Source organism: Bicyclus anynana, chromosome 2 (assembly GCF_947172395.1).
Source record: "Bicyclus anynana chromosome 2, ilBicAnyn1.1, whole genome shotgun sequence".
In the NCBI taxonomy this organism is placed as follows: Eukaryota; Metazoa; Arthropoda; class Insecta; order Lepidoptera; family Nymphalidae; genus Bicyclus; species Bicyclus anynana.
The window spans coordinates 4,975,845-5,002,944 of NC_069084.1; the positions used below are offsets into that span (position 1 = coordinate 4,975,845).

General features: G+C 36.3%; 1 protein-coding gene across 1 annotated transcript in view; it reads left to right on the plus strand.

Annotated features, from left to right (window-relative positions):
* The window catches only part of LOC112045387 (paired box protein Pax-1), a 66,136-nt gene extending 40,645 nt beyond the window's left edge, over positions 1 to 25,491 (plus strand). The window contains exons 4-5 of the mRNA XM_024081547.2: positions 20,639 to 20,840; positions 23,461 to 25,491. Of these exons, the coding sequence (XP_023937315.1) occupies positions 20,639 to 20,840; positions 23,461 to 24,113 (855 nt within the window). The 3' untranslated portion in view covers positions 24,114 to 25,491. The remainder of the gene's footprint in view (positions 1 to 20,638; positions 20,841 to 23,460) is intronic.
* Positions 25,492 to 27,100: the final 1,609 nt, after the last annotated feature.

Here is a 27,100-nt window from a genome sequence, read left to right on the forward strand (position 1 = left end):
AAAACTGCACACTAGAGAATTTTCTTAATTCTCTGCGTGTGTGAAGTCTGCCAATCCGCATTGATAGGTAGTGCTTTTTTGGCATCTATATACTACATGCTGATACTATATACTGATCTTGTAGTGGTAAAAGACCGCGGTGATTAAGCCCAGTGTAAGTGGAGTTATAATTAAATAATGCCGAATAAAGAAATCGTCAGACGAGTAGTCTCCCTTACACCTACTTCAACTTCAACCGAGGCATTTTTTGAAGATTTTTGATGAAAAAAAATATGTAGTTATCATTATTTCATTATACTTACCATTATACTTACCAGTGCGATAGGTTAGGTTAGGTTAGTTTTACTCAACGATCAAATTTCCTGTAAAAGCATGGCAAAGAAGAACTAATCGTATTTAGAAAAGTTAATTTTTAGATCAGATTAATTTAACGCGACTTCAAGGAAAAATATCAAATAAAAAAATCTTTATCTATATCGGACATTAATAAACTTTCAAAAAATCCATCCATATTTGGTAGTGGTAGCACCGCCAGATGAGATCACTATCCGTAGCATTTCGAGACCAAGAGCGATGCAATACAGCCTCTGAGTTGATTAGTAGTCAATTAAGCATTCCCATAACAGCGCCAATAAAAGTATTCGGTGATTCAAAGTATTTTGTTGTAATCAATTTTTGACGTCGGCATCCGTTTGTGGAACAACAAAATGGAGGTTTTATTGGCGTACCGAATTCAGTGAGGTCGAATACGCTCACTGGGTATTTTCACATATTGGATTCGGCTCCGGGGTGAGCAGTAATGAGTAAAAGAACCACGCAGATTAATCAGTTACGACTATTTGTTACGAACGATTTTTAGTCTGTTTATAATTTTATGTTAGCAGCGTATCTTCCTGAAGATGAACTGAATAATAGAGGATGTAATATGTATTATACAAAATTTTATCCAGAGGTAAAAATGATTGAAAAAATAATTTGGGCGGTAAAAAAAGACAGCAGAACCCAAAAACTGTTTTGTTGTTTTTATAGATAGGTAGGATTATGCGAAATCTGCTGCAACATACATCCATCTATCAAGATTAGGTAGGATACGGAAAAAAAATATTCTAATAATAATTGCACTTGTCACTTAACTACCTACTTCTCAAAATACGGACTGTTTTTAACCGACTTTAAAAAAGGGGAAGGTTCTCAATTCGAATCCATGTTTTTTTGTTTTTTTTTTTTTGATAGTCGACCTTTGACCAAAATATAGTTGTACATACGTGGGCACTTACAGGTGTAAGCGCCCACGTACATATTTTATTGCCTTTGGAATATGTTTATAACAGACGATGGGAGCATTTTTCCTCTACAAACACCGTTTATATTTATGAATACAAAAATGCTAGGAACTATGACTACGGAATAATGACTAGGTAGTTAACTAATGGGGCACTACCTATTTTCGTATTTTAATTATATTTTTATTTAAAATTAATTCTTTGTTTAAAACATTTTGACACTGAACACTAATTCTTAAAGCATTTCAAGTCATAATAGAGCTTCCCAATTATTGAATACCGTTTTAAATATTACAGCAATTAATACAGAACCCGCATCTCGATCCGAGATGCTTGTTCGGGCGTGTCGAAAGGGCGCCATAAGAAGCCGAAAGCCGGGTCATTTTATAGTTTATAATTACACGAGATTGCCGCCGTGACCTGAACGATTCGCCGCGTCCGCGCCCGCAGTTGCAATGTTTATTTTGTTTTATACGTGTTTTATTTTTATACTAGCGGACGCCCGCTACTACGTCCGCGTGGAAATCGATTTCAACCCCTACTTTGACGGCCTCCGTGGCGCAGTGGTATGCGCGGTGGATTTACAAGGCGGAGGTCCTGGGTTCAATCCCCGGCTGGGCCGATTGAGGTTTTCTTAATTGGTCCAGGTCTGGCTAGTGGGAGGCTTCGGCCGTGGCTAGTTACCACCCTACCGACAAAGATGTACCGCCAAGCGATTTAGCGTTCCGGTACGATGTCGTGTAGAAACCGGTAGGGGTGTGGATTTCAATCCTCCTCCTAACAAGTTAGCCCGCTTCCTTCTTTGATTGCATCATCACTTACCATCAGGTGAGATTGTAATCAAGGGCTAACTTGTAAAGAGTAAAAAAAAAAACTACTTCACCCCCTTCTATTTACATTTCCGCATGTTTTACCTTACCTTATCAGCCGATAGACGTCCACTGCTGGACATAGGCCTCTTGCATGGACCTCCAACGGTCTCGAGCCGCCAGCATCCAGCGGCTCCCTGCAACCCGCTTGATATCCTAGGTCCACCTAGTGGGGGGTCGACCAACACTGCGCTTTCCGACTTAGTTTCTGTAAATATTTTTTTTTTAGCTCGTTATACGTTTTTTATTAGTCAAAGTGATATTTAAATACTTTTGTTTTATATATTTCTACAATGTGACTTACACTTGAAAAATATAAGGTAGCAATTTTTAACAGCACCAAAATTAATGGTTCAGTTTCTGAAGAAGTTTCAACAACATTCACTAAAAAATAACATGTAAACAGTCAAATACCAAACAAGGAACAAAAGAACAGGTAGGTATAACTTAACTTTATTACTATTTCGTACCTTCCGTTCTTTTCGTGACTTCCACCATTTTTGACTTATTTCATTTTAGAAACACCATAAATAATTTTTGATTCGTTGTTCCGGTATGTAAGTTATTTAACAAGTTAAAGGTAACCACTTGTAAAACGTTCCAATTAACCAGTAGAAAATTTCAAGCTTCTAATACAAAACCGCGACGAATTGCGACTGTGGGATAACACGCTATGCGTATACTATACAATAACATTGTTAGTCTCAGAGCTAGCGGCAGTATAATTCTGATCGAATAGTATTCTTTTTTTGAATAGTTCTTGAATTAACTCGAGCTGGGAATCGAATCCTTGACCTCCTGCAGCTTCTGGTTATAAAACAATACATATTGAGAAAACATATTGAGAAATATTGAGAAAATATAGTAAAGAGAAACTGAATAAAGAGCCGTGGTAGCCCAGTGGATATGCCTCTGCCTCCGATTCCGGAAGGCGTAGGTTTGAATCCGGTCCGAGGCATGCACTCCAACTTTTCAGTTAAGTGCATTTTAAGAAATTAAATATTAGACGTTGATAGAAAAACATCGTGAAGAAACCTGCACACCAGAGAATTTTCTTAATTCTCTGCGTGTGTAAAGTCTGCCGGTCCGCGTGGTGGACTATTGGCCTAACCCTTCTCATTCTGAGAGGAGACTCGAGCTCAGCAGTGAGCCGAATATGGGTTGATAATGATGACGATGATGATAGTAAAGAATTATAAAAAATCACTATAGGATACCTATGGTCTTTACAAGTTTCACATTTTACCTACTTAAGTACTGTACCTATATAAAAAATACTTCTACTTACACAAAATTAATGTAAGCTGAAATTTTGCGAGTGTATAAAGTAGATTTCTTATTTACTTAAATTTAAATAAAGTGGTAATTCGTAATGACACAGATTCATGAAAACAATCGGTTTAACTTTACAAAATTTTGTAATCCAAATCTTATTTTGCTTTATATGTATTTAAATGCACAACTTTCCATACTTCTAAAGTAATGGTAATTATATTCGTTATTTATTTTATCATCATCATTATCAACCCATATTCGGCTCACTGCTGAGCTTGAGTCTCTTCATAACGAGAGGGGTTAGACCAATAGTCCACCACGCTGGCCCAATGCGGATTGGCAGACTTCACACACGGAGAGAATTACGAAAATTCTCCGGTATGCAGGTTTCCTCACGATGTTATTCCTTCACCGTTTGAGACACGTGATATTTAATTTCTTAAAATGCAGTCAACCGAAAAGTTGGAGGTACATGCCCCGGACCGGATTCGAACCCACACCCTCCGGAATCGGAGGTCATAAGCACTGGGCTATCAAAGTTATATTTACTGTTTATAAAATAAAGCATCCGAGAAAGTCTAATGCTGCTACTGCACTGGTCATCACTGGTCCCTCAACTTCACTGGTCCACTGGGTTGGTGACATGATTATGCGATGGTGATAACGCGTCTACACGATGGCGACGTTTAGTGTTCATTCATACTCATAGTTATAAGAAGATGGACGAATAAACTTGCGCCACTTCGTCAGTGTATCTAATTATAGCAATCGATTATTTTCATAACGTATATGAGAAAAAAAGTTAATAGCAAACAACAAATAAGTAGATCATCATCATCATCATCATCATCATCATCATCATCATCACAGCCGATGGACCACTGCAGGCAGGACAAAGGCATTTTGTAAGGACTTCCAAACATCACGATCCTGAGCCGTACAACGAATCCCTGCGACTCTCTCGATGCCGTCGGTCTACCTGGTGGGGGGTCGACCAACACTGCGCTTTGTAGTGCAGGGTCGCTATTCCTAAAACCGGGGGTTGTGTTTTGTTTCTTCGGTTCATAAACAAAGATTTGCCCAATACTTATCACGCTGAGCATGCTGCCCGACCCCGGCATGTGCCATTTATAATCTAACCTAAAGGATCGGATATATATACCGCCATTCGTCAGTCGCCGGAGCCTCGTCAGTCAATCTGCAGGGTGCACCATGAGCAGGTGAGGTTTGCAGTTGGGGAGACTGACTAACCTCCCCCTTACACTCCTAGCCTCCCCAGGTTTAGTTAAGTCAATTTTCATTTCAAACACTGAACTACTTGTAATATGCTTCTATACGTGGCTCACCCACGTATAGAAGCCTATTACCATCACTGGCCTATACTATCCTTTGATGTGCGGTTGAAAAATCTTCAACGAGACCATTCCAAAACCATCGCACACTCAAAACAAAAGCCTTCAGTTCAGACATCACTACATTTTCTACACGATGGTCCATCGTGTATGGGACAAATTTCCCCCGCGCTTTACCCGGGCAAGGAGGATAAAAGTCGAGATTCATGCGGGAGAAAATGACCCACACGACATCGTGTTGCAGCAGTTCAAGAAACCCACAACAAATTATTTTATTGTTCCTACAACCAGAACCTTTCTATAACCAGTATCTTCATATCTATATGTATATCAGGATCTTATAATTATAATGCACGCTTCAAAATACAAATCATGCATGCCCATCTAGACGTTATCCGTTATTTTCAAACGAGCAGCTCTGTGGCCGTATCGATTAAACCGATATGACACGCTTTTTCTCCTACAATCTGTGGCGATTACAGAAGCGTTTATAGTCTATATCGGTTGAGCTTCCATTTGTTATAATCTGTTATAATTTTTAATTGAAGATGGCGGTCATCGTTCGATTTGTAATAAAAGATATAACGCACGACCGCGGCTATCTCACGAGAAAATTGATAATGCTTTTGGTTATGGGTTTCATTTTGATTATGGTTATGCTTTATTTTTTTTTAATTTTTAAGTTACCGACAATCACACATAGTCTGTTCTCAGAAACATTATTGTTTAAGACACGTGATATTTATTTTTTTTAAATGCATGTAACTGAAAAGTTGGAGATACATGACCCCGGACCGGATTCGAAATTACGCCCACTGAATCGAAGGCAGATTTCATATCCACTGAGCTATCACGGGTTTTACTATACCAAAATCTCATATTTTAGACCACAGGAAATGAATAATGATTAACCCAATAACACTGCCACACAAGTTAAATAAATGCACCTTAAAAGAAAACTGGGACTACCCACATTCTAGAAATCTTCACATTCTTAAGGCGTTTTGAATGTGCATAGGTGCCATATTTTGCATGTTCGAATCCTCCATAGCTATCCACGTTTTACGACCAAAGTTATGGTCTTTATGATCGATGGCCAACATTTATGGCCAAATGACCGTAATTAGAACCGACACCGCTTTATGGCTGGGCGGTTCGCATTTGACCACTTTCACACTGAATTTGTGTAAGCTCAATAGCCAGTATAAACTTTCTGTATTTCTTCTTATTTTTATCATTACTTTAAAAAAATATCTAAGTCTTCTAAAAACCTTCCAGCTTTTCATTTTATAAATATTTTTTACTGTAGTTATAAGGTATAGAGTACCTATAGAGGTGATAGAGAAAAAAAAAATACCGACTACCATACCCTTCAGATTACAACAAGCTGCTCCCTTGGGATCGCACAGCAATGCTGCTTAGCTGCTGAAACAACCATTGAGTACGAAAGTACTTATGAGTAAATCCTTATTCGTCTGGGAAACTAGATAAACTCCTTCCTATCCTTTCCTTGAAAATTTTCTAGTAGCTACCATACTTCGACATCATACAGGAAAGCAAGATTGTCTAGCTGCACAAGTTTTCTGATAGGGTATCTCTAGCTATCTCCAAAGCCTATCAGGCCTTATCAATTTAGAAAATATAAAATCCTAATATCCCTCGATTGGTCGATTGGAAGCATCTTTTAGATAAGTTCAAACCTAAGCTATACCAACAGTACTAGACTGGACTTTTGAAATGACATTTGACTATTTGTAAAGATTCTACAGATCTACAGATTCTACAAAAGAAGGCAGGTCACGCAAATTATCTTGCATTCAAAAATTGTCCACGTGTAACTAAGCCTTTAGGGGATAATGAGGTGAGATGCACATGCAGGCTTCTAACAACAATGTACCACTTGTTGATCAACGTCCGCAAATGGTCAAAACAACGTACCTACAAGCCTCAGACCAATTATTGTATAGGACCTGCCTTGCTAGACGTTACTTTTCTGTCAAAGTATATGATCAACGATCTAATGCTATTATAAAAACTGTCTCTATAGAATCGATGTTAAATAGTTGTAATCGTGTTCGTCGGTTAAAGAGCTTCGTAAAAATACCTTTTTGTGTAATTGGTTGTTTAAAAAACGGGCAAAAACTTCTAGTTTAGTATAAGATATATACCAAATCTAAGCTCGTTTTCTTCAGAAAATGACAGACAATTTTGTTCGTGACTATGAGTGCGATACAGGTCCTTCTATAATTGGTCTGTGCTACAAGCCTTTCTGTATTATTGTGCCAAGAGTTTAATAGCGTAACGTTATTAGCAATTAGTAAGTTGGCATACACTTGCGAAGTTGTATCACCATGACTTTTACCGTGGGGTTACAAGTAAACACTGTATTAGATGCCATAAAAAACGATATGTCATGTTTTATAGTCCGTTAAAATTGTTTCTTTGGACCAAGGACTGCAATACTGTAATCCTTTAGATCATTAAAAATATTTTTTTTATTCTCTACAAGTTAGCCCTTGACTACAATCTCACCTGATGGTAAATGATGATGCAATCTAAGATAGAAGCGGGCTAACTTGTTAGGAGTAGGATGAAATCCACACTCCTTTCGGTTTCTACACGACATCGTACCGGAATGCTAAATCGCTTGGCGGTATGTCAACCGGTAGGGTGGTAGGATGGTAACTAGCCACGGCCCAAGCCTCTCACCATCCAGACCTGGACCAATTAAGAAAACCTCAATCGGCCCAGCCGGGGATCGAACCCAGGACTTCCGTCTTGTAAATCCACCGCGCATACCACTGCGCCACGAAGGCCGTCAAATTTTCAAAAATATTATATTTATCTGGATAGTTAGAAAACAAGTATGTATGCACTTATTTAATGGTAGTTAAAGTAATAATTTGTGAACCTTAAATCTTAAAAAAGTTATCTAAATAATTTCAGATATTTAGATAGATAGATAATTAAATACTTTATAACTTCTTTATTTTGTGACATCTCCTAATGCGTTTTTCACTAAAGCAAGCATAACTTAAATATTTTATTTTATGATCATCAACTGGATAAAATAATAATTAATTACACGAGTACAATCCAATCTCTTGTATTTGCAATCCTAGAAAACGAAAAAGCAAAAAAAATATTAGTAAATAATTTTCAAAGCAGCAAAATAATACTACAAAATGCAAACTGTAGATACCCGGAAATGTACGTACAAATAAAAGTAACATCGAACATAATCCACCCCTCGTATTGATAGAAAAGTTCAACACAAAATTAACCCTGTACCAACCAATTGACCCATCGCACAATACCCCGCACTCCCCACACCGGATATATCTAAATGACCTGTTAATATCGCGCGAGGGGGTTAAGCTTTCATTCGTGGTTTTTCGATATCTTTATTAGATCTGTTAAAGGTTATTAATGTATCGTTGTAGAATATTATTTGAAGATACAAGTAGCGGATTAGATCAACGTTTTTATACGTCGTAAAGTCATGTTTATTTGTAATGACTTGAATTTGAACTTATGGTAGGTATATATTTTATTTCTTTGGAGATTGTTATAGTTGATGCCGTAGTAGTCGTGGTCATAATAATTCACTTTGCCTAAAGATCTCTTACGTCGACGGCATAAGTTTATCCTGAATTACTCTAAATCTTCGAGTAGGTATTTTAATATTAATGCATTAAGTAAATGTAAATAACAGAGTTGTTTATTTAAATTATATTTTAGTTAGGTACAATTATTACTGTATGCAAAAATAGCAGAGAAAGTCGTCTATACCAATGGAGAAAGCCTGTACGAAGTTTTTCGATATCTTTATTAGATCTGTTAAAGGATATTAATGTATCTTTGTAGAATATTATTTGAAGATACAAGTAGCGAATTAAATCAACGTTTTTATATGTTGTAAAGTCATGTTTATTTGTAGTGACTTGAATTTGAAAATATGATATTCTACTTTCTGTGGAGATTGTTATAATTGTTGCCGTAGTCGTGCTTATATAATAATTTATGTCACTTTCCTAAAGATCTCCTACCTCGTCGGCATAGGTCTATCTTGAAAAAAACTCTCGTGCGAATGAGGGCTTAATCTTCGAGTATTATAATTATGATGGATTATTTTAATGTAACTAACAGAGTTGTTTATTTAAATTATATTGTAATTGCAGGTAGGTATAATTGTTACAGAATTAATTTGCAAAAATAGCAGAGAAAGCCAATTACATCAATCGAGAAAGCTTATATATGAAGACAAAAAAATATAAAAAATGTCCTTTGCTTATTGAGAATCTTCTCCTTTTTATGGCGGTATATTAAAAGTTAAGTATCTATAGTTAAACATAATATTATGCATCGATCGTAGATCGTTAGATGGGCCTCAAAGCGTCGCGGAATTGTCATTGGTTTCGCACATTGAGTTGAGTACGTCATCACTCGTAACATATTTCTCTTTATTCATGTTGTGGCTTGTGTTTTACACTTCCAAAATGAACACAAAGGCATAATTAAGGTATTAAAATAAAAAAAAAACAGTAAATATTTTTTCAAGTCCACGTCCTCTCACAGCATGCGCTTGTTACGTACTATGATAAGATATGCGTCTTTGGGTAATGACATAAAATTGTGCGTTCTTTAGTATTGAGGGCCCATATAACGATTTATATCGATGATACTATGTGGGAAAAATTAGAAGGCAGTCCTTTATACCAAATCCACGGTGGATCCATACAAACTCAATTACAACAGCGGACCGACATTGACAAATAGTTCGATTCCCATGAATTTAAAACATATATTATTGAAAACTGATAACCATCGACCATGACATGCCAAAGTGACATTAACAGTAATGTCAAACAATATGACGTGGATATCGGCTATTCCGCGGCAATTCGGACGCGCATGTTTAATTGCGCAAGCAACACCGGCTCGGCCGTTCGTTTGTTTTAACGCTGGCAACACTCGCAACCGCTAATTAGAGTTTTTACAACTTTAACGTTGTAATTACGTATTTTTCTGTATTTTTTATGAATTTTCCGATACTTTCCCGGATCTGATAATAACGTTTAGTCACAACTCACAAACCTATGATTCTAGTGATTATGTAGTAGATAGATTTTTTATTTATTGATATGAATCTTTTTTATTTGTAAAATCATGTTATATTATTAACTGATGTATACCCGATAATGTCAAATAAGTAGAAATTGGATATTTGTAATGGTTTTTGAAAATAAAGATGAAAATAAGTTTGAAAAGTAGATGGAAAGTTTTTAGTTTTTTAGGAGTCTAGAGCTTTAGTAACTTAAACAATGGTAGTAAAATAAAAACCAGAAAGCTTTACTTGCCATTGTATCTATTAAAAAACGAATTAAGTACAGGAGCAAGAATAAGTAGAAAGTATTAATTAATATAGTCCACGAGTATTAATTAAACAATGCGATGCAATAAGTACCTATATATAATGTAGATACCTATAATATATGTACATATATTATATACCTACAATAAGTTAAAATGATATTAAATAAAAACACTTCATGCATATCAAATCATAAATTTACCTACCGTACTGTAATAACACTTTAATGGCACTTCGATTACTTTATTTTTTGAGTAATTTTATAATAACTTAAGGTAAATTAAGTACCCAATCAAAATGATTACTTGACGCTTGTTATTTTACGAACTAATTGTGGTTCCTATTTGTTAGCTAACACTTGTACATAAACTACCATGTCATGTCATTGGTCAGGTGGCCTATAAAGGTACGGATCACGAGGTCCTGGGTTCAAGTCCTGGGTCGGGCTTAGAAATACTTAGATTCTCCTTCTTTTTAGAATAGCATTAGGAAGTTGGTATCGTTAATAACGGCATTTGTATGCAATTTTCTTATTCCAAGTATATATTTTTTTTTTAAGTTGGTCGACTATAACTCTTTAAATGGCAATAGCTACTTAGGTTGTTATTATTATATTATTTTCTGTTTTTATCACGTACCTATCCATAAACTACCGTTTAGCTGGTATCTTAAATGGCAAACGCTACACAGATGTTGAAATTTTCATGTAATTTAATTAATATCTTATTGTTTTCTGTGATTTTTTTCACAAACCGCCGTTTAGCTGGTGGGGTAGAGACACTTGACTCTAGCAAAAATTAGAATTTAAAGCCTTAATTGAGAGGCCTGAAGCGAAAAATTATCTTTGACAGACCCACAATAGTTTTGAAACACCTATACATCCTACACTATGCGACACTAAGCTATTTAAAAAATTCGTCTCCGTTTTACATTTTAAAAAATATTTTCAAGATTTTTATTTTACGGTTTTAATCGACTAGAATTTTAGGATTTCTCATTCAGCAATCATACTTAAGCTTTTTTTGAGGTTCAGCGAGAGTAACGTATATAATTTGATTGTCTTATCTATAGTAATATCATAAAGAGGTAAAGATTATGAGGTTGTAGGGGATAATCTCTGAAACTACTGAACCGATTTTGAAACTTCTCTATAGTAATATCATAAAGAGGTAAAGTTTGTGAGATTGTAGAGGATAATCTCTGGATCTACTGAACCGATTTTGAAACTTCTCTATAGTAATATCAAAAAGAGGTAAAGTTTGTGAGGTTGTAGAGGATAATCTGTGGATCTACTGAACCGATTTTGAAACTTCTTATATCAATAGAAGGCCACGTTATTTGTGAGTGTCATAGGCTAACCAATCGCGATAACCCCATATTCCCACGGGAACGGGAACTACGCGGTTTAAACCACGGGATGTTTGCTAGTGTATAAATATGTAGATAAAGATACTTATTCACTGTGTAATAATTATTAATAGTGCCTTTCGATTTATTTAGTGTTCGCCGGATAATTAGTTACAGTAATGGCGCGATTGGTCAAGCGGCAGGTCATGGGAGCGCGGCGGCTGACACCTGTCAACCGCTGTCACCTATCGGCGGTGTTATCTGTCTGTACAGTGTACTCGCGCCTTTATGACGCGGGCCATTATAGGGTTAGGTTTTAATACTAACTAGCGGATGCCCGCGACTTCGTCCGCCCTCCACCTCCTTAATCCAGCCCTTACAGTAGTTTCGCTGTAAAAATGAAGTAACTTCTCCCGTATTCCTCGTTCCCAACATTTTCCTTTACTGCTTTCCTCCTATTGATCGTAGCGTGATGAAAAGGATACTATAACCTGCCGTGTCTGGGTAGGAAAAAGCGAGAGCCGTGAAAACCCAGTTTATAAGACCTCTGCCTTCAATTCGGAGAGCGTCCGGAGAGAATCCGGTCTAGGGCATGCACCTCCAACTTTTCAGTTATGTGCATTATAGGAATTAAATGTCACGTGTCACAAACGGTGATGGAAAACACATCGTGAGGAAACCTGCATACCAGAGAATTTTCTTGATTCTCTGCGTGTGTGAAGTCTGCCGATCCGCGTTTGGTCAGCATAGTGGACTATTTGCCTAAACCATCTTTTTGTGAGAGGAGACGTGTGCTCAAAAGTGAGCCAAAAAAGGTTGTTAAACCAACGTCGACGTTTAACAAAAAAACGTCGTGAGCAAACTTGAGAATTATATTAATTCTCCGCGTATGTGAGGTCTGCCAATCCGCATTTGGCCCGCGTGGTAGACTATTTGCCTAAACCCTCTTATTTTGTGAGGTGAAGCGTGCTCAACAGTGAGCCGAGTATGGGTTGTTAATGATGATCCTTTCTTCTCACTGAGTAAGTGCCTCGGACCTCGGCTCGGACCGTTCAGGAAGGGTGTCTTGGCCTGATGAATCAGTCCGGACACCCCCAAGATTGTGAGCTGGAAAAGTTAAGATCGGACGGGGTCACCTTTATAGCAAGTCAGCAGTAGTCAAATGCAAGCCCATCTTGCAATAAAAAAGCGAGCAATTCTTCAATCCACTGGAGCTTTACCGTGAATGTTATTGCGAACCATTTTATCGGCAATGTTATTTGTGTACACACAACACGCTGTCCTCCATACACCCACCGTTATTCCCGTAACTTAAGTCGGATTTGCACCGATAATATTCGCTTTATGGTGGGCTCAGCTGGATTATATTGTCAATATTATTACTCGCCTCTTAATACCGTAAAGCTGGTTCATAAAACATATTGGAAATTATATGCGCTACGTCGTTTATTTCGCGCCGGCAAATAGTCCTTTTGCGCGCTATCTATATTGTGGTAGCCGATATGTGGCCAAGTATGTGGCATTTAGGAGAACTTATCTACAAAAAGTGCCGTGATAGCCCAGTGGATATAACCTCTGTCTACGATTCGGAGGGCGTAGGGTTGAATCCGGCCCGGAGCAAAAATTCATTTCAGCTTGCATTCTAAGAAATTAAATATCACAGTTCTCGAAGGGAAAAAAATCGTGGGGAAACCTGCCAATCCGAATTGAGTTAATGTGGACTATTAGCCTAACCCCTCTCATACTGACTCGTGCTCTCAAACAGTGAGCCGAATGAATAATGATGATGATCTATAAAAAACAAATGCCCCGTTGGTTCAGTGGTTAACCTGATCGGCTATCGATCATGATCGTGAGTTCTAGGCCTGGTAGAGCTTTTCTGGTTCGTCCGTTTTTCAGTTTTTCAGTTAAGGATACTCTAGACCTGGCCTGGAGAATGTCCTGGATTTGGTCCAGGAATACTTATGTTTTTTTTTTGGTCTTCCCTTCCAACAATTTCATTCACATTCGCCTTGTATTAGTATCCTTATAGTCAGAAATATATATGACTCATAATTAAAAAATAACTAGGTACGACAAAGGATTAATCCATCAGTAGGTATATTAAACACACATTGGAAAAATAAATATAAATAAAGTATAACTCATCAATCAGTTAAGACTGCTTAACTTAGGTACTGAAAACTAAAAGTCTAAAAAATACCGACCGAATCGAGAACCTCCTCCTTTTTGAAGTCGGTTAAAAAGCTCAAACTTAGAATATCAATGTGCTATTTAAAAAAAACTAATATACATTAATTCCTTTGAAGTATGTACGTACCTACGTTTAAAATCCTAAAATGTTCAAATCTAGTATGCTCACAGCAGTATCGACACCTACTGATAGGGCAATACTTAACATCTCATTTATAAATGATATTATAATATTTTAATATAGCTGTACAGGAAGTTGAGGATTATCTCTTACTTCTCTATTAGAAAACTAGAAAATACCCACTGACTTATGTCAGCAAATTCCTTACATTCTTATTTGATCGCTTACTTTATGGACTGAAGTCTTAAGTTGAAGAATATACTTTGGATTAATAATAAAAATATATATTTTTTATACATAATTATATACTATTCGGCTAACTTGCTTTGAAGGAACATTATGAGCCGTGACCCCATTCAACCCTTCTCGATATATAGGTACTGTTTACCAACAAATTACTTAGATATTTTTTTATGTATATTTTAATTATTTAAGCTTGTTTTACTCATTATTAAGTGAAAAAAAATAGGCTGATTTTTTAAATATTTTTTGAAATTAAAATTAAATCCGACGTTTCATTTATTTTTTTAAATCTCGTGAGGACCATGGAATACGGGGATAAAATAAAACTATAATTATTTAATTGTATCTAAATTTATTATAATTATAGTCTAAATTACTAGTTGATAATGTAGCATACCATTGGACGCAATTGGTAGGGCTGTGGTTCTCAACAGAGAGGTCCTGAGTTCAAATACGGATCAGTTAATTGGCTTAAGTCTATTCCGTAGGTACCAATATTCTCATTCCCCTTAAACTAGTCGGGAGAAACTGTGTTAGAAGTGGGTACGACAATAGACCAACGGGGCTGGAATCGAACCACCACCCCTCCGTCATGAGTCCGACCCCTCTAACCGTTGAGCTATTGAGGCTTTTAATTCTTAGACTGTATCTTGACATCAGATTCGGTCGCAATCAAGAGTCTGGTAATAGTATAGTGGTATAAAAAGTAGAGAACCGTGATAGCCCAGTGGCTATGACCGGAGTGTGGGTTCGAATCCGGTCCGGGGCATGCACCTCCAACTTTTTAGTTGTGTGCAAAAAAATCGTGAAGAAACCTGCATACCAAAGAATTATCTAAATTCCCTGCGTGTGTGAAGTCTGCCAATCCGCATTGTCCCAGCGTGGTGGACTATTGGCCTAACCCCTCTCATTCTGAGAAGAGACTCCACAATGAGCCGAATATAGGTTGATAATGATGATGATGAATAGGTATTAGTTGGGATTATTCAAGCAATAAGAATTTCCTGTTAATATTCAATACCAATCCTTGAATAGACCTATCACCTGACACCTGGCGACTCAATCATTATAATCACTCTCAATGAGCCAGTGACATTATAAAACGACCTTCGTCCTTCACTAGGTAATGTTCTTCCACCTTTCATCGCGGAACTCAAGCAACGGTGTCGCGTAATTCATTTCTACAGAAAAAAAGAGCCACCTAGACACAGCACCTGCGACATTAAGCCAACATCTCCCTCGAATTAATATCGAATCAATCCGTCATTAAAGCAACGGTCACACGCCCCGGCAAATTATCTTTCACCCCATCAGGAAGGTGGAAAGTCTAATAGAAATCCGTAATAAGAAACGCTAATCGTGCACGCGCTTGGACAGTTATGAGAGCCATTTTGTTGCGTAGCGGATTGTGTCCGCCGGCTAGTGATGTGACGACCACGACGCGTTCACGATAGTGAACTGAATGTAAACAAATGAATAGCTCAACGGTAACAGCGGTTAGACTCATCACCGAGCGGTGGTGATTCGATCCTCGCCCCGTTGGTCTATTGTCGTACGCACTCCTAATACAGTTTTTCCCGACTAGTTGGAGGGGAATGGTAATATTGGTCATATAAGGATATATAAGGATATGGAAAATATTCTTTAAAAAAAATAAAAAACAAATGACACGAACACGTGAACCAGCACCGATGGTAGATTGGAATTTTCCAAAACGCGGAAGAAACTTGATTACGAGTTACGACGTAAATTCTTGTTTATATACATAAATAAATATATGCCTAATACGATATTTAAGTACATAATCATCATCATCATTATGAACATGATGCTGGACATAGCCTCTTGTAAGCACTACAGTCTTTAGTCGCCAGCATCCAGGGGTCCCAGTCACCCCTAAATGTCATCGGTGCACCAAGTGACAGTTGACAGTAGTGTCCTTCTGGACAAATAAAAATTAAACACGTACTGTTTAATTTTTTAACATGCATAATTAATTCCATAAAAATAAAATATCGCAATTTCCAACACGATATAAATTCTATAAATTAAAAAAAAAATACGCATTTACATTTTTTAGTCTTTTAAGACACAGTTTTATTGAAGTCAATTTTCAAAATTAAACACGTTACAACTTTAATGATAGGATTTACTCATAGTTAACCGATGAACTATCCATCGCTAAAAACGCCCAAGCCTATATCGCAAAAACAGATATTGGATGTGTCAAGTAATGATTGATGCGCGCGCGCAAAAAGCGTCGCGTCCAACGGAACGGTCACGCGGGAGCCGCGTTTCATAATCGAAGCTACTGTTTACCGCAATTTTGATGGCTTCCATTATTGCTTGTGATACAAGCTTTAACAGTTGCTTAGCAATATTAGACAAGCTTTTAATTTGCCTTGTTAAAATTATCATCATCATCGTATCAGCCGATGGACGTCCACTGCAGGATATAGGCCTTTTATAGGGACTTCCAAACATCACGATACTGAGCCGCCTGCATCAAGCGAATCCCTGCCACTCGCTTGATGTCGTCAATCCACCTGGTGGGGGGCCGACTAACACTGCTTACAAGCACCTGTTAAAATGAAGAAGCTAAAATAGAAACATACTCGTACAGTCTGTTATTCGATTGGACTTATGTTTATGTCCACTGCAGGACATGGCCCATTTTAGGGACTTTCAAACACCACGATGCTGACCCACCTATATCCAACGACTCTCTGCGACTCATTTGATGTTATCAGTCTATCTTGTCGACTTTTCACGCTTTCCATTGCGGGGTTGCTATTCCTGCACCTTGGTATCCCAACGCCAATCAGCTCTTCGAACTACGTGTCCTGTCTTTTGCCACTTTTATTTGCTAATTGCCACTTCATTTTTGGTATTTATATTGCCACACCAGGTACATCAATCTATCTCTGTTCCATATATCTGTTACATATAATTCATCCATAAAATATTCGTCCATAAAATGTTCAGTGTTTTATGTCTCTGATATTTTCAATAAAAAGAAAAAGAACAAAATTTCGTTCCATTCCGAAATGTATATCAGAAAACATAGAAAAAAGATGAATGAAAATGGTCACGGGAAATAGGCATTAATTTTGGGTTTGTACAGGAAAAGAAAAGTGTTGTGTTTTCGCTCCGTTAGAACCTTCGTTGCGCCTTGACGACAATATGAAAATAAACCGAATTGATCGAGTCCCTCTCGCATGCCATTTATCTACTTAATAATTACTGGTACATTGATCGATCTTACACATGTCTACTTGTATCTTATCTAGTAACATGTTCTCTGAACACATTATGAAACCCCAAAAAAAACATGGCAAAGATTAATCATGATAGTAGCACAGTAGTTAATTTGAATCTAATCGATACCACTCGTGTACCACTAATGTGCAAAGCCAGTGGACTAAACAAGTCATTATTGTGCACCTGATGTTTCGCACGGCTTTTCATTTGCCATATATTGCTGTGTGGAGTGGAGTAGATATACTATGTTGTAATGAATTCCTGTACGTAGTAATAAAGTTTGGGGTATTGTTTATGTTCGCCGTCATCGTAATATTCTAATTATATAGGTATTCAATTGCGATTAACTCTGTTCTGTTATAAAGCTATTATAGGCAAAGTTACACATGGGTAACTTTCTTTTCATGCGACAATTTTACAAGATATACCTACTAGACCATCATTGGCGTTAGAGTAACTTTTATAATGTAACTTAACTATATTCGAATAGTTAGTATCATATTAGTCTGTCTTTGTTTTAACTTAAAGAGGTTTTGTAATACGTTGTATTTGTGATAGATTGTGTGGTAAAATATAGGGACATTTTTTTCTTGACTATTTCAAATTATTTGAATAACTTAAATTCAGACAACTGTCTTAGGACATGCAAAAAAGATTCAAGATATTGATTGTATAGCGAATTTCAAGGGAAAATTGTTGGAGATAAAAGATAGAGTTAGATTTTCAATTCTCTCAGATGTCACTCTCAGAGAAAAAGATTAAATAGACATAGGTACAGGTTTGAGACTACAGTTAAAGCAGGATTATGCATTTTCAAAAACGTGCTTAAACGCAGAAGAACAAAATATTATGACACATAACCGAAGGCATCACAATAATTATAGTGCCCCTGTAACGGAAAGCACCCTCACAAAAAGCATAACAAAGATGGCGGTGGTAAAATTAACCGTTCAATAGGATATCGATTGTAGATCTAATGGCGTAATTGCTGGTTTCCCGCCAAAATTGACGCCTAGCTATCATTGTGGGTTCTTTAACTTGCTCGATTCCGAAAGCTACTATTTACACATTAACTCTGACAGCCTGCTTAAGCCTTATAATTATTTTTTTACGCGTGCGTGAGGAAGTTAGATTCAAAAAAGTTTAAATTTGTAATGGATTTCAGAACATATGGCTTGATAATTGTTTAATTTTAGATAATTTAAAAGTTGAGATGGACTTTTTAAGAAATTAGAAAAAGTTATCGTCAGATACTAGCGATATGCCGCGGCTTCGCTCGGGTAGCACTTAAATTAAACTAATTTGTACGAATTGATTTTAAAACAGATGTTACTTTCTTTCTTAGTGCCATTTTATAATTTTAAGAAAGTCTGAAGAATACAAAGGTAGATATATCTAGTACCTACCCGTTTTACCCGTATAGTAACATATCTAATTAATATTATTATGACATTTTAGTCTGATTTTATTTCATCTCTCAAGAGTAAAAAGGTGCCGAGCCTCATTTGACACTATCAATATAGATTGAAGGTAATATAATTAGAAGAAATGGAATTTTTTGTACAGTCCGTAAATGCGCAAGTTTTTTTTTTCTTTTTTAAAAATGAATATTTGCCATATATTTTTTTTTAATATGACCAATATTCCCATTTCCCTCCACCTAGTCTGGAAAGACTGTATTAGGAAGTTGCAATGGCCGCATTTTTCTCGAATCAATTGGCTATCGAGACATTGATGGCAACATATAATAACGCTTTTAATAAAACATCATTAACTTGTAAAATCAGTCACAGCCAATTCCATTAAAAAGTAAATAAAGCAAAAGCCGCCGCGACGGTATCTGTCCACTTAATTCATTGAAATCTTAATTTCGTTCCGACATTAAAAACAAATTACTTTTTGTCGGCGTGCGTAAATAAGACGTTTCTCGATAAACAAACATATGCATTAACTTTATTATTACACAGTCATTAAGCAAAATATACCTCATTGGAATCCGCCATGTGCAATAATTGTATTTTATGACAATATAAGCGATGCAATTCTTGAAAATTATTATTTATCACCCGTGAAGAATTAATACTGATTGACTTTTTGTTTTTGTTTCCTGTACACATCATAATAAAACCTATACCTTCTGGTACCTACCTATACATAGAAAATTCATAGTAAAGCTCATTAGGAATAGGACTATACCTACCTAGGCAAAAAGTACATTTATTGACAGCGAAAGTAAAAGGTAATTGCCTCAAACAGGGGAAAGCAACTTGAAAATATATTACGAACTAATATATAGATATATAACTTAAGTAATATTTTTAGGTGGGTATAGGATTATCCTACACATACAATGGATATCTATCCTAATAAAAAATATTATGACATCTTCATAAAGTAATCTCGGCTACGGCCAACGATATTTGATACAGCCAATTTCTTCATGTAAAGCTAAAGTAACAGTAAAAGTAGAAAGTAGTAAAGAAGACTTTATTTTTCAGTGAATAAGACCGTCACTTTTGATTTATGACGATACTTTGGCTGTTACTTGCGATGAAGAAACTGTCTGTGAGAGTGGTGGAACAGAGAGAGTGTTCTTGTTGGTGTATTGTCATCGTAGGTATATACAGAGGGGTCAGGGTGGGCCATGCCCACCCTCGAATGGACCTGTGCCCACCCTAGAATTTTGAGCTACCGATATGGCATTATGATACTAATAAATAATAATAGACTTGATGTCCTAGGTGAAAATCCTAGATACGCCAATGATTGTCATTGGTGTCATATTGCCAATGTTATACTAGTACTCTACAAAAGCAAGAGCACTATATTCCACCACTCTCATTGTCTGATGAGATAGCTGACTTATTAGACCGGAAAAAGACAAAGCAAGACCGAAGACTATAAGTGATCTCCGAAATAGAGAGATGTAACAAAACTACCGCCGTTTCTTTTTATTTTATTTTATTTGGCTGCAGATAGTATACAGTCATCCCAACTCCAGACTGTTATTAGGATTTGATCTTGAACTAAAAATGTTGTAGACTGAGTTTCGCTTAAGCTTTTGCTTTCGAAGCGTTTTGTGTTTGTGATTGTCTCTACCACCGGTTCATTAAACATTTAAGCCTTAACGGAATCCACTGACATTCAAGATACTGTTCATGCCAGTACTCAAAACACGAATAGCAAAAAAAATTGTTTTCAAATAAATAAATTTTCTTGTAAGAAGTTTCTTTCAGATTCAAATTATGCAACACATAAGTTTCACAACCTTAGAAACCTTCCAAAACGAACATATTTAAAAAAATATTATCTCTTTCCAGCAAGTGGCAACACCGACGGTAGTGAAGAAGATACTCCGTCTGAAGCAAGAGAACCCCGGCATGTTCGCGTGGGAGATACGCGAGAGGCTGCTCAGCGCGAGAGTGTGCGAGCCTCACTCCATCCCTTCTGTGTCATCTGTGAACAGGATCCTCAGGAACAGCGGACTGGCGTGGAATGAAGACGAACTACGAAATGGCCATGGTAAGTTTCACTCAATATGTTACCTACTAAAAACGTTTCTTATACCTTTTACCATTGCCTATATACTGAATATCAGTTTCGTGTTATCTATTGTTTTTGATATCCATGGTATATTTTTATCAAATTCCGTTTCCTTGAACCTCGTTTGACTGTTCTTCGTTATTTGCTAACTCTATCGCTTTTATAAAATAACTGTTACTGTTCTCAGTTGTAATTTAATAGATTTCTATACAAGATACGAGTAGGTAGGTATGCTAAAAAATTTTTTGGTATCACTTAATAAAAAATCTTGGTTGACGTTTTTGAAGACACTGAACTAGTGATTGTCCTATGGATTACTCATTTTAACGAGATAGTTACTAACTTCAGATCAAAGACATTAGATAATTAAAAAATAAAAATGTGTAGATGCGTGTGTATCTATGAGCATCTACACGAACCACTACCTAATTGTTTCCGACGGCAAAATTATCAACTGCGTTAGTAATTTATCAGTACAAACTTGATGATTATCGTAGGTGTTAAAACTAATTTAATTTTAGTTCACTGTCCTTAAACAAGTAAGTTAGTCTGTTTGTATGAAATGTTCACAACATGCAGTGTTATAACATCATGATAATGTTAGAGACAAAGCGCTTAGTCTTTGTACAGATAGCATCACAGCAAATATTTAGTGTCAAAAACATTGTATTTCCGCCCTTGGAAGCACTTAGTGTGATACTGATCGCTAATTCTAATCCTTCGACATACTTTATGTATGTAATAAATTATGAATAAATGTTATAAAACTTGTCATTTGTACTTAATCATAATCACATGTACTTAAGTTCTAACAATACATACATACAAAAAATATTATTACAAGGTAGATTACCTATTGAGTTAGGAATTATTTGTACTCCCTGCTGCTTTACAAGCAATTTTAAATTGACGAATGAGAAATTATAACTCAGGGGTAATAAAAAATACGTATTTAGCACCAAAAGTGCCCGTAATAAGCAATTTACCTGAAAGTATTAGTTAATAATTGTCAAATTTGAGTTACAATGAATCGCGAATTAAATAATAAATAATTTTTAACTTCGCTTGATTTTGTAATGTATTAAGGGTGCCTAATAGGGCTTTTTGGGATATATTTAAGCGAACAAAAAATATTGTCATGGCATTCTAGAGTCACGTTCACTGTTTAATTTTCATATGAAGGAAAGTGTGCTAGATAATGAAAAATTAAAAAAAAATACTATTCTTTTCTTTCAATAAGATAATTATTTAGACACATGCTTAGTTTTTGACGCCGTTCAATCCACTTACGATATCTAAAGTATTATATTTCAGTTTGTTTATTTAGAAATCGGCCATAACATCGTTAATTTTACGAGTTCCCTGTGTATTTGAGTTTTTGTAACGCGCTTTGTCGCCCTCCTTATGAGGCAATATATTACACACATAAAATGTTGTTACCGATTACAACATAATTAACGACAATTTTCACTATACTTAGGCGTGTTTTGGTTTCAATGAATTTTTATTGAAATGGGAGCTTGACACGGTGTATGGCCAAATCAATCGGATTTATATTAAGTAGGTAAAAATCGTATTTATATTATGCAAGTAGGTAAAATATACATAAAACTATTCGAGATTCGTAATAGCCCAGTGAGAGTCGTGATAGCCCAGTGGATATGATCTCTGCCTTCGATTCCGGAGGGTGTGGGTTCGAATATTCCAATGAATGTCATGCATCTCCAACTTTTCAGTTGTGTGCATTTTAAGAAATTAAATATCACGTGTCTCAGACGGTGAAGGAAAAACATCGTGAGGAAACCTGCGTACCAGAGAATTTTCTTAATTCTCGGCGTGTGTGAAGTCTGCCAATCTGCATTGGGCCAGTGTGGTGGACTACTGGCTTAACCTCTCTCATTCTGAGAGGAGACGCGAGCTCAGCCGTGAGCCGAAAATGGGTTGATAATGATGAGGTACTATGTATACTCGTAGGTACTAATTATGGTAATTATCTATTGGTATTGGTAAGAAATCTAAATATTATCAACATTTCACCATTTAATGATATCTACATATTCAGTTTAATTGTTATACAATGACAGTCAGACTGACTTCTTTTGTTAGATAATTAGATTTGTTAATCTGAATAAAAACTGTAAGCACCTAATAATCAGTAGTAGATAGGTACCTATCAGAATCTAAGGTAAAGCTAACAAAGCTTGTAGAAACCGAAAGGGGTGCGGATTTTCATCCTTCCTCCCAACAAGTCAGGCCGCTTCCATTTTAGATTATCATTTACCATCAGGTGAGATTGTACTCAAGGGCTGACTTGTAAAGAATAAAAAAAAAAAAACCTATCAATTACACATATCGCAATTGCAAGAGGGATGCAGGTTCGAATCCCATAGGTTGCACTAAAAAGTAGTGCGCGCGAATTCTTGGTAGACCTATTTTGTAAAAAATCTAGACTGTTAACTTTCCTCTTTGCTTTTAATATGATGTGTGGCCTGTGGGTCATCTCGGGACATCCGGGTGTGAGAACGGACCTTGAGGCTTGGCCTGCTTGCCCAGGTTACACAACTTATAACAACTAACAACGACTTTCTTCTTTCCATAGATCCCTTCCCAACGCCGGAGATGCCGCCGAACATGGTCGATTACATGGCAATGAAGACATCGTTACCAACGCCAATCCAACAACAGACGCCGCCATACTTCGCCCACACTGCAGTCAGGGCACCCCAGCCAGAACCACACGCCTACGACCGCAGACTTGCCACATCATGGCTCTTAGCGAACCAAGTGCAAGCCCAAGGACTCCTCAAACCCTACCCGATTTCCCCATGGCAAAGAGTCATGATGCCATATCCAGATTCAAAGAATTTTTCTCCTTACGCCCTAAGTCTACACAGCGATCTTCTGAATAGAATAAACCCAGAAGAAGTTAAATCAGAAAGCTCCGAACACATATCCGTCGAAGCTAGCGACGACAGCACCGATCGTCCTGATACAGACGAGCCTAAGCGGCAGAGTGATAAAGAGAAGAAGAAAAACCCTTATTCGATAGAAGAATTACTGAAAAAGCCGGACAAAATAGCGAACTCTAATCCGGTCGGGTTCCAGAACTTTCTGCGTCAGCCCAGTGGCAGTATGATTGAATTTCGACACGAAAAAGCTTCGAGCGAACGAAGTTCCCCGGCTAGTTATTGTTCAGTCCAAAGTGCCGTGTCGAATGATTCCGCAAGTCCAGAAATTAAGGCGGGAAATTGAGAATTTGTTTTTTTTTTGCATTCCGGTCGTGTAGTCCTAAATATTTGGAGACTACATAACCAGAGTGTACTCTAGTCAAAATTGTAATACAGTCAAATTGAGTAACTTTGGTTCTCTATGTACGTTCCACAATCAAGTCTTTTGACTTCAAGTTTTCACGCTTGTCCACAAAGAATAAATAAATGTAAAGTTACTCAACTTGACGGCTTATAATAATAATTTAAAACTTAGCCATAGTAGGAAGGTAACGGAATATAAACACTATTTAAATACATACTCAGATTATGCCAGTGATAATTTTAAAATCGTTCGACGCATTCAGAATTAATTTTTCATTTTGTTTTATCCATTTATATAAAACACGTTGTCCATCAATGTGACTATAAATACAAAAACATAGTAACTATTATACGAGTATCTACATAATATTATTTTTTAATAAATTAAATAGTAGCATATAAGTATTTAATACACTCACTTTTTCACTTCCGTGGTCTACGGTGATGAACCAACGCGCTCGTCTGTAGTTTTCATCATTTCTCTGTCTACGATATTTGCATTGACATGGGTGTTATTATGTCAATAGAAAAGATTAATGTTTAAAAAGATGAGGATAAAACTCTTTTTAATTCTCGAATGGACTAAGTACCACATAGACATGTATCGAATTTGTAAATTTATTTTGTCAATACGCTGCTTGTTATAATTGCTAAAAGTAATTGTAAAATATTAATTGATTAATTATACGTAATCGTTAAGAGTAGCTATATAATGTAACATGATTCTGTGATATTGTACAATATTAGTTAACCCAAGGATAGTTCCAACTTAATGTTAACAAATTCTTACATTCCTTGCATGATTTAAGAATAATATATAAGTAGATAAATAGATGTATATTGTATATATACCAATATAAATTTCGTTTTAGGTGTAAATATTTCATTTTATTTTTAAAATACTGTACAAAATAAGAGCAAACAATAAATTATTCTTTAAAATCCATTAAATTAAAATAGCACGGGAATGGTGTTTTAAGATGCATTTACATTGTGCTTAGTGTCATAACTACCAACATTCTGTTAACTGTCTTGTTAAAAACAACCATTTAAATATGGAAAATATCACATCACAAACATACATCACAATCGGTTTGTGAGCCGTGCGATATAATTTTCATTACCTATCAGTAGAAGCCCTGGAAGAACTTTCCTGAAAACTATCTCGTCACTTCGCGTCGTTTAGACGAGTAGGTCCATTATACATGGTACTTAGGCATATTATGTGTTAAACGAATAACGATAATTGCGTACACACGTAGATAGTTTATGTAAACAGCACAATAAACCAAATAGATAAAAAACTGTGTTTCATTCACATTCTTACCGATTACCTATTAACAGGGTAATTATCGAATTACGATTCAACACAATCATGAGACATGAGCGACTAGCGACTACATCAAGTGGCAGTGTTTTTTCAATTTTAGGATCATTTATTACAGCTATTTCAACGACATTACGTAAGTAAGGTGATGATTTTATAGCCCATTTCTCGGAGAGCATGTTAAACCGTCGGTTCCGGTCATACTACTGATAAATAATCGTTACAAGATTGATTCCATAATCATTGAATTCCAACAATCACACCCGCCCACCAACCCGCATTAGAGCATGGATCATATTATTCTGTGGAGCAAAGTTACAAAACCCCTCTCCTATAAGGAGAGAGTCCTGGGTCTTATGTGAGCTGTGTAAAGAGGTTGATAACGATACAATTCATGACTCCCGCCGGCTTTGTGAAACCAATCACAGCCGCGAGCGACAGCTGATACTAAATTCAAAATGTATAACAACATAGTTTGTTACTTCGTTGCGCAAAATAATGTAGCTGAAAAGCTAGAGCTTTATCATAAATGTATAAGATCCTAAATGCGACATTTTTCACAATCTTACCGCCCTGTAAAGCATATTAGGAACATTGTTGTTCGATGTCTATAACGTTATGTAGAGCCAAGTTTAAGAAAAACTTGAAAATTAACATACGCGTTCCGATAAAGAAATATTTCGCATTACAACCTTGCATTTATACCGTGTAGTAGAAATTAATACACGAAAGGGTGAGCTTAGCATTAGGTAAATTGCTGACTTTTCTATAGCATATTTCCATAATACTTCTATTATTCGCGTATTTGCATACAACTCTTGCAATTACACACGGTAATAAACCCTTAAGAATGTGTAGGTACTTAATTGTTTGATTGTAGTTGATTTTTAAATTTTACCCTTCGTGATAGATTTCTATACATCTACTTACTGCCTACCTTTAATAATAGTAGGTATAGGCAAATTACCGATCAGTATAGTCGCCTCGAATTTTGTAAGTAAAATATCCTTTGGGAGGGTAAACCGCTTCGTAACGTAACGCGTTACGGCGTCTCCCTCGGCTACTCTTTTTCTCACGGTAGCAGGTATAAGTTATAATTTCTGTCGAGCGTCCCGAAATGCTCACGTATTTTTGTTAAAAAATATTGTTTGTTAACAAACATATCAGGGAATATATTTAAAATTTTAATTTTAATCATGGCTTTTACGCCTCGTCACGACTGCGATGGCCCTAATAACCTAGTTTTGCGTAGACCTACCAGTTAATACACACGTAATTTTGACATATCAAAATACTGCACTCACTGAACCAATAATGATAATATATTTTTAGCTAATTAAGCTAAATTGCTGTAATTTTATGCTTTTATAGTACAAATAAATGATTATTCTTTTTTGGACCATCGTTCAATCAATAAACGCAACATGAAGCCAAATAACGGATTGCTTGCCTCGTTTATTAGCGTATTCACATGGTGTTCACGACTAAGCTCTTCTGTTTTTGCGAGGGGTGTTTGAACTGTCTATATACTTTTCTGTCTGCGTAGCCGTAGTCTAGAACTTTTTGTTTATGGATGATAGACAATCATGGTTTTGAGTCTG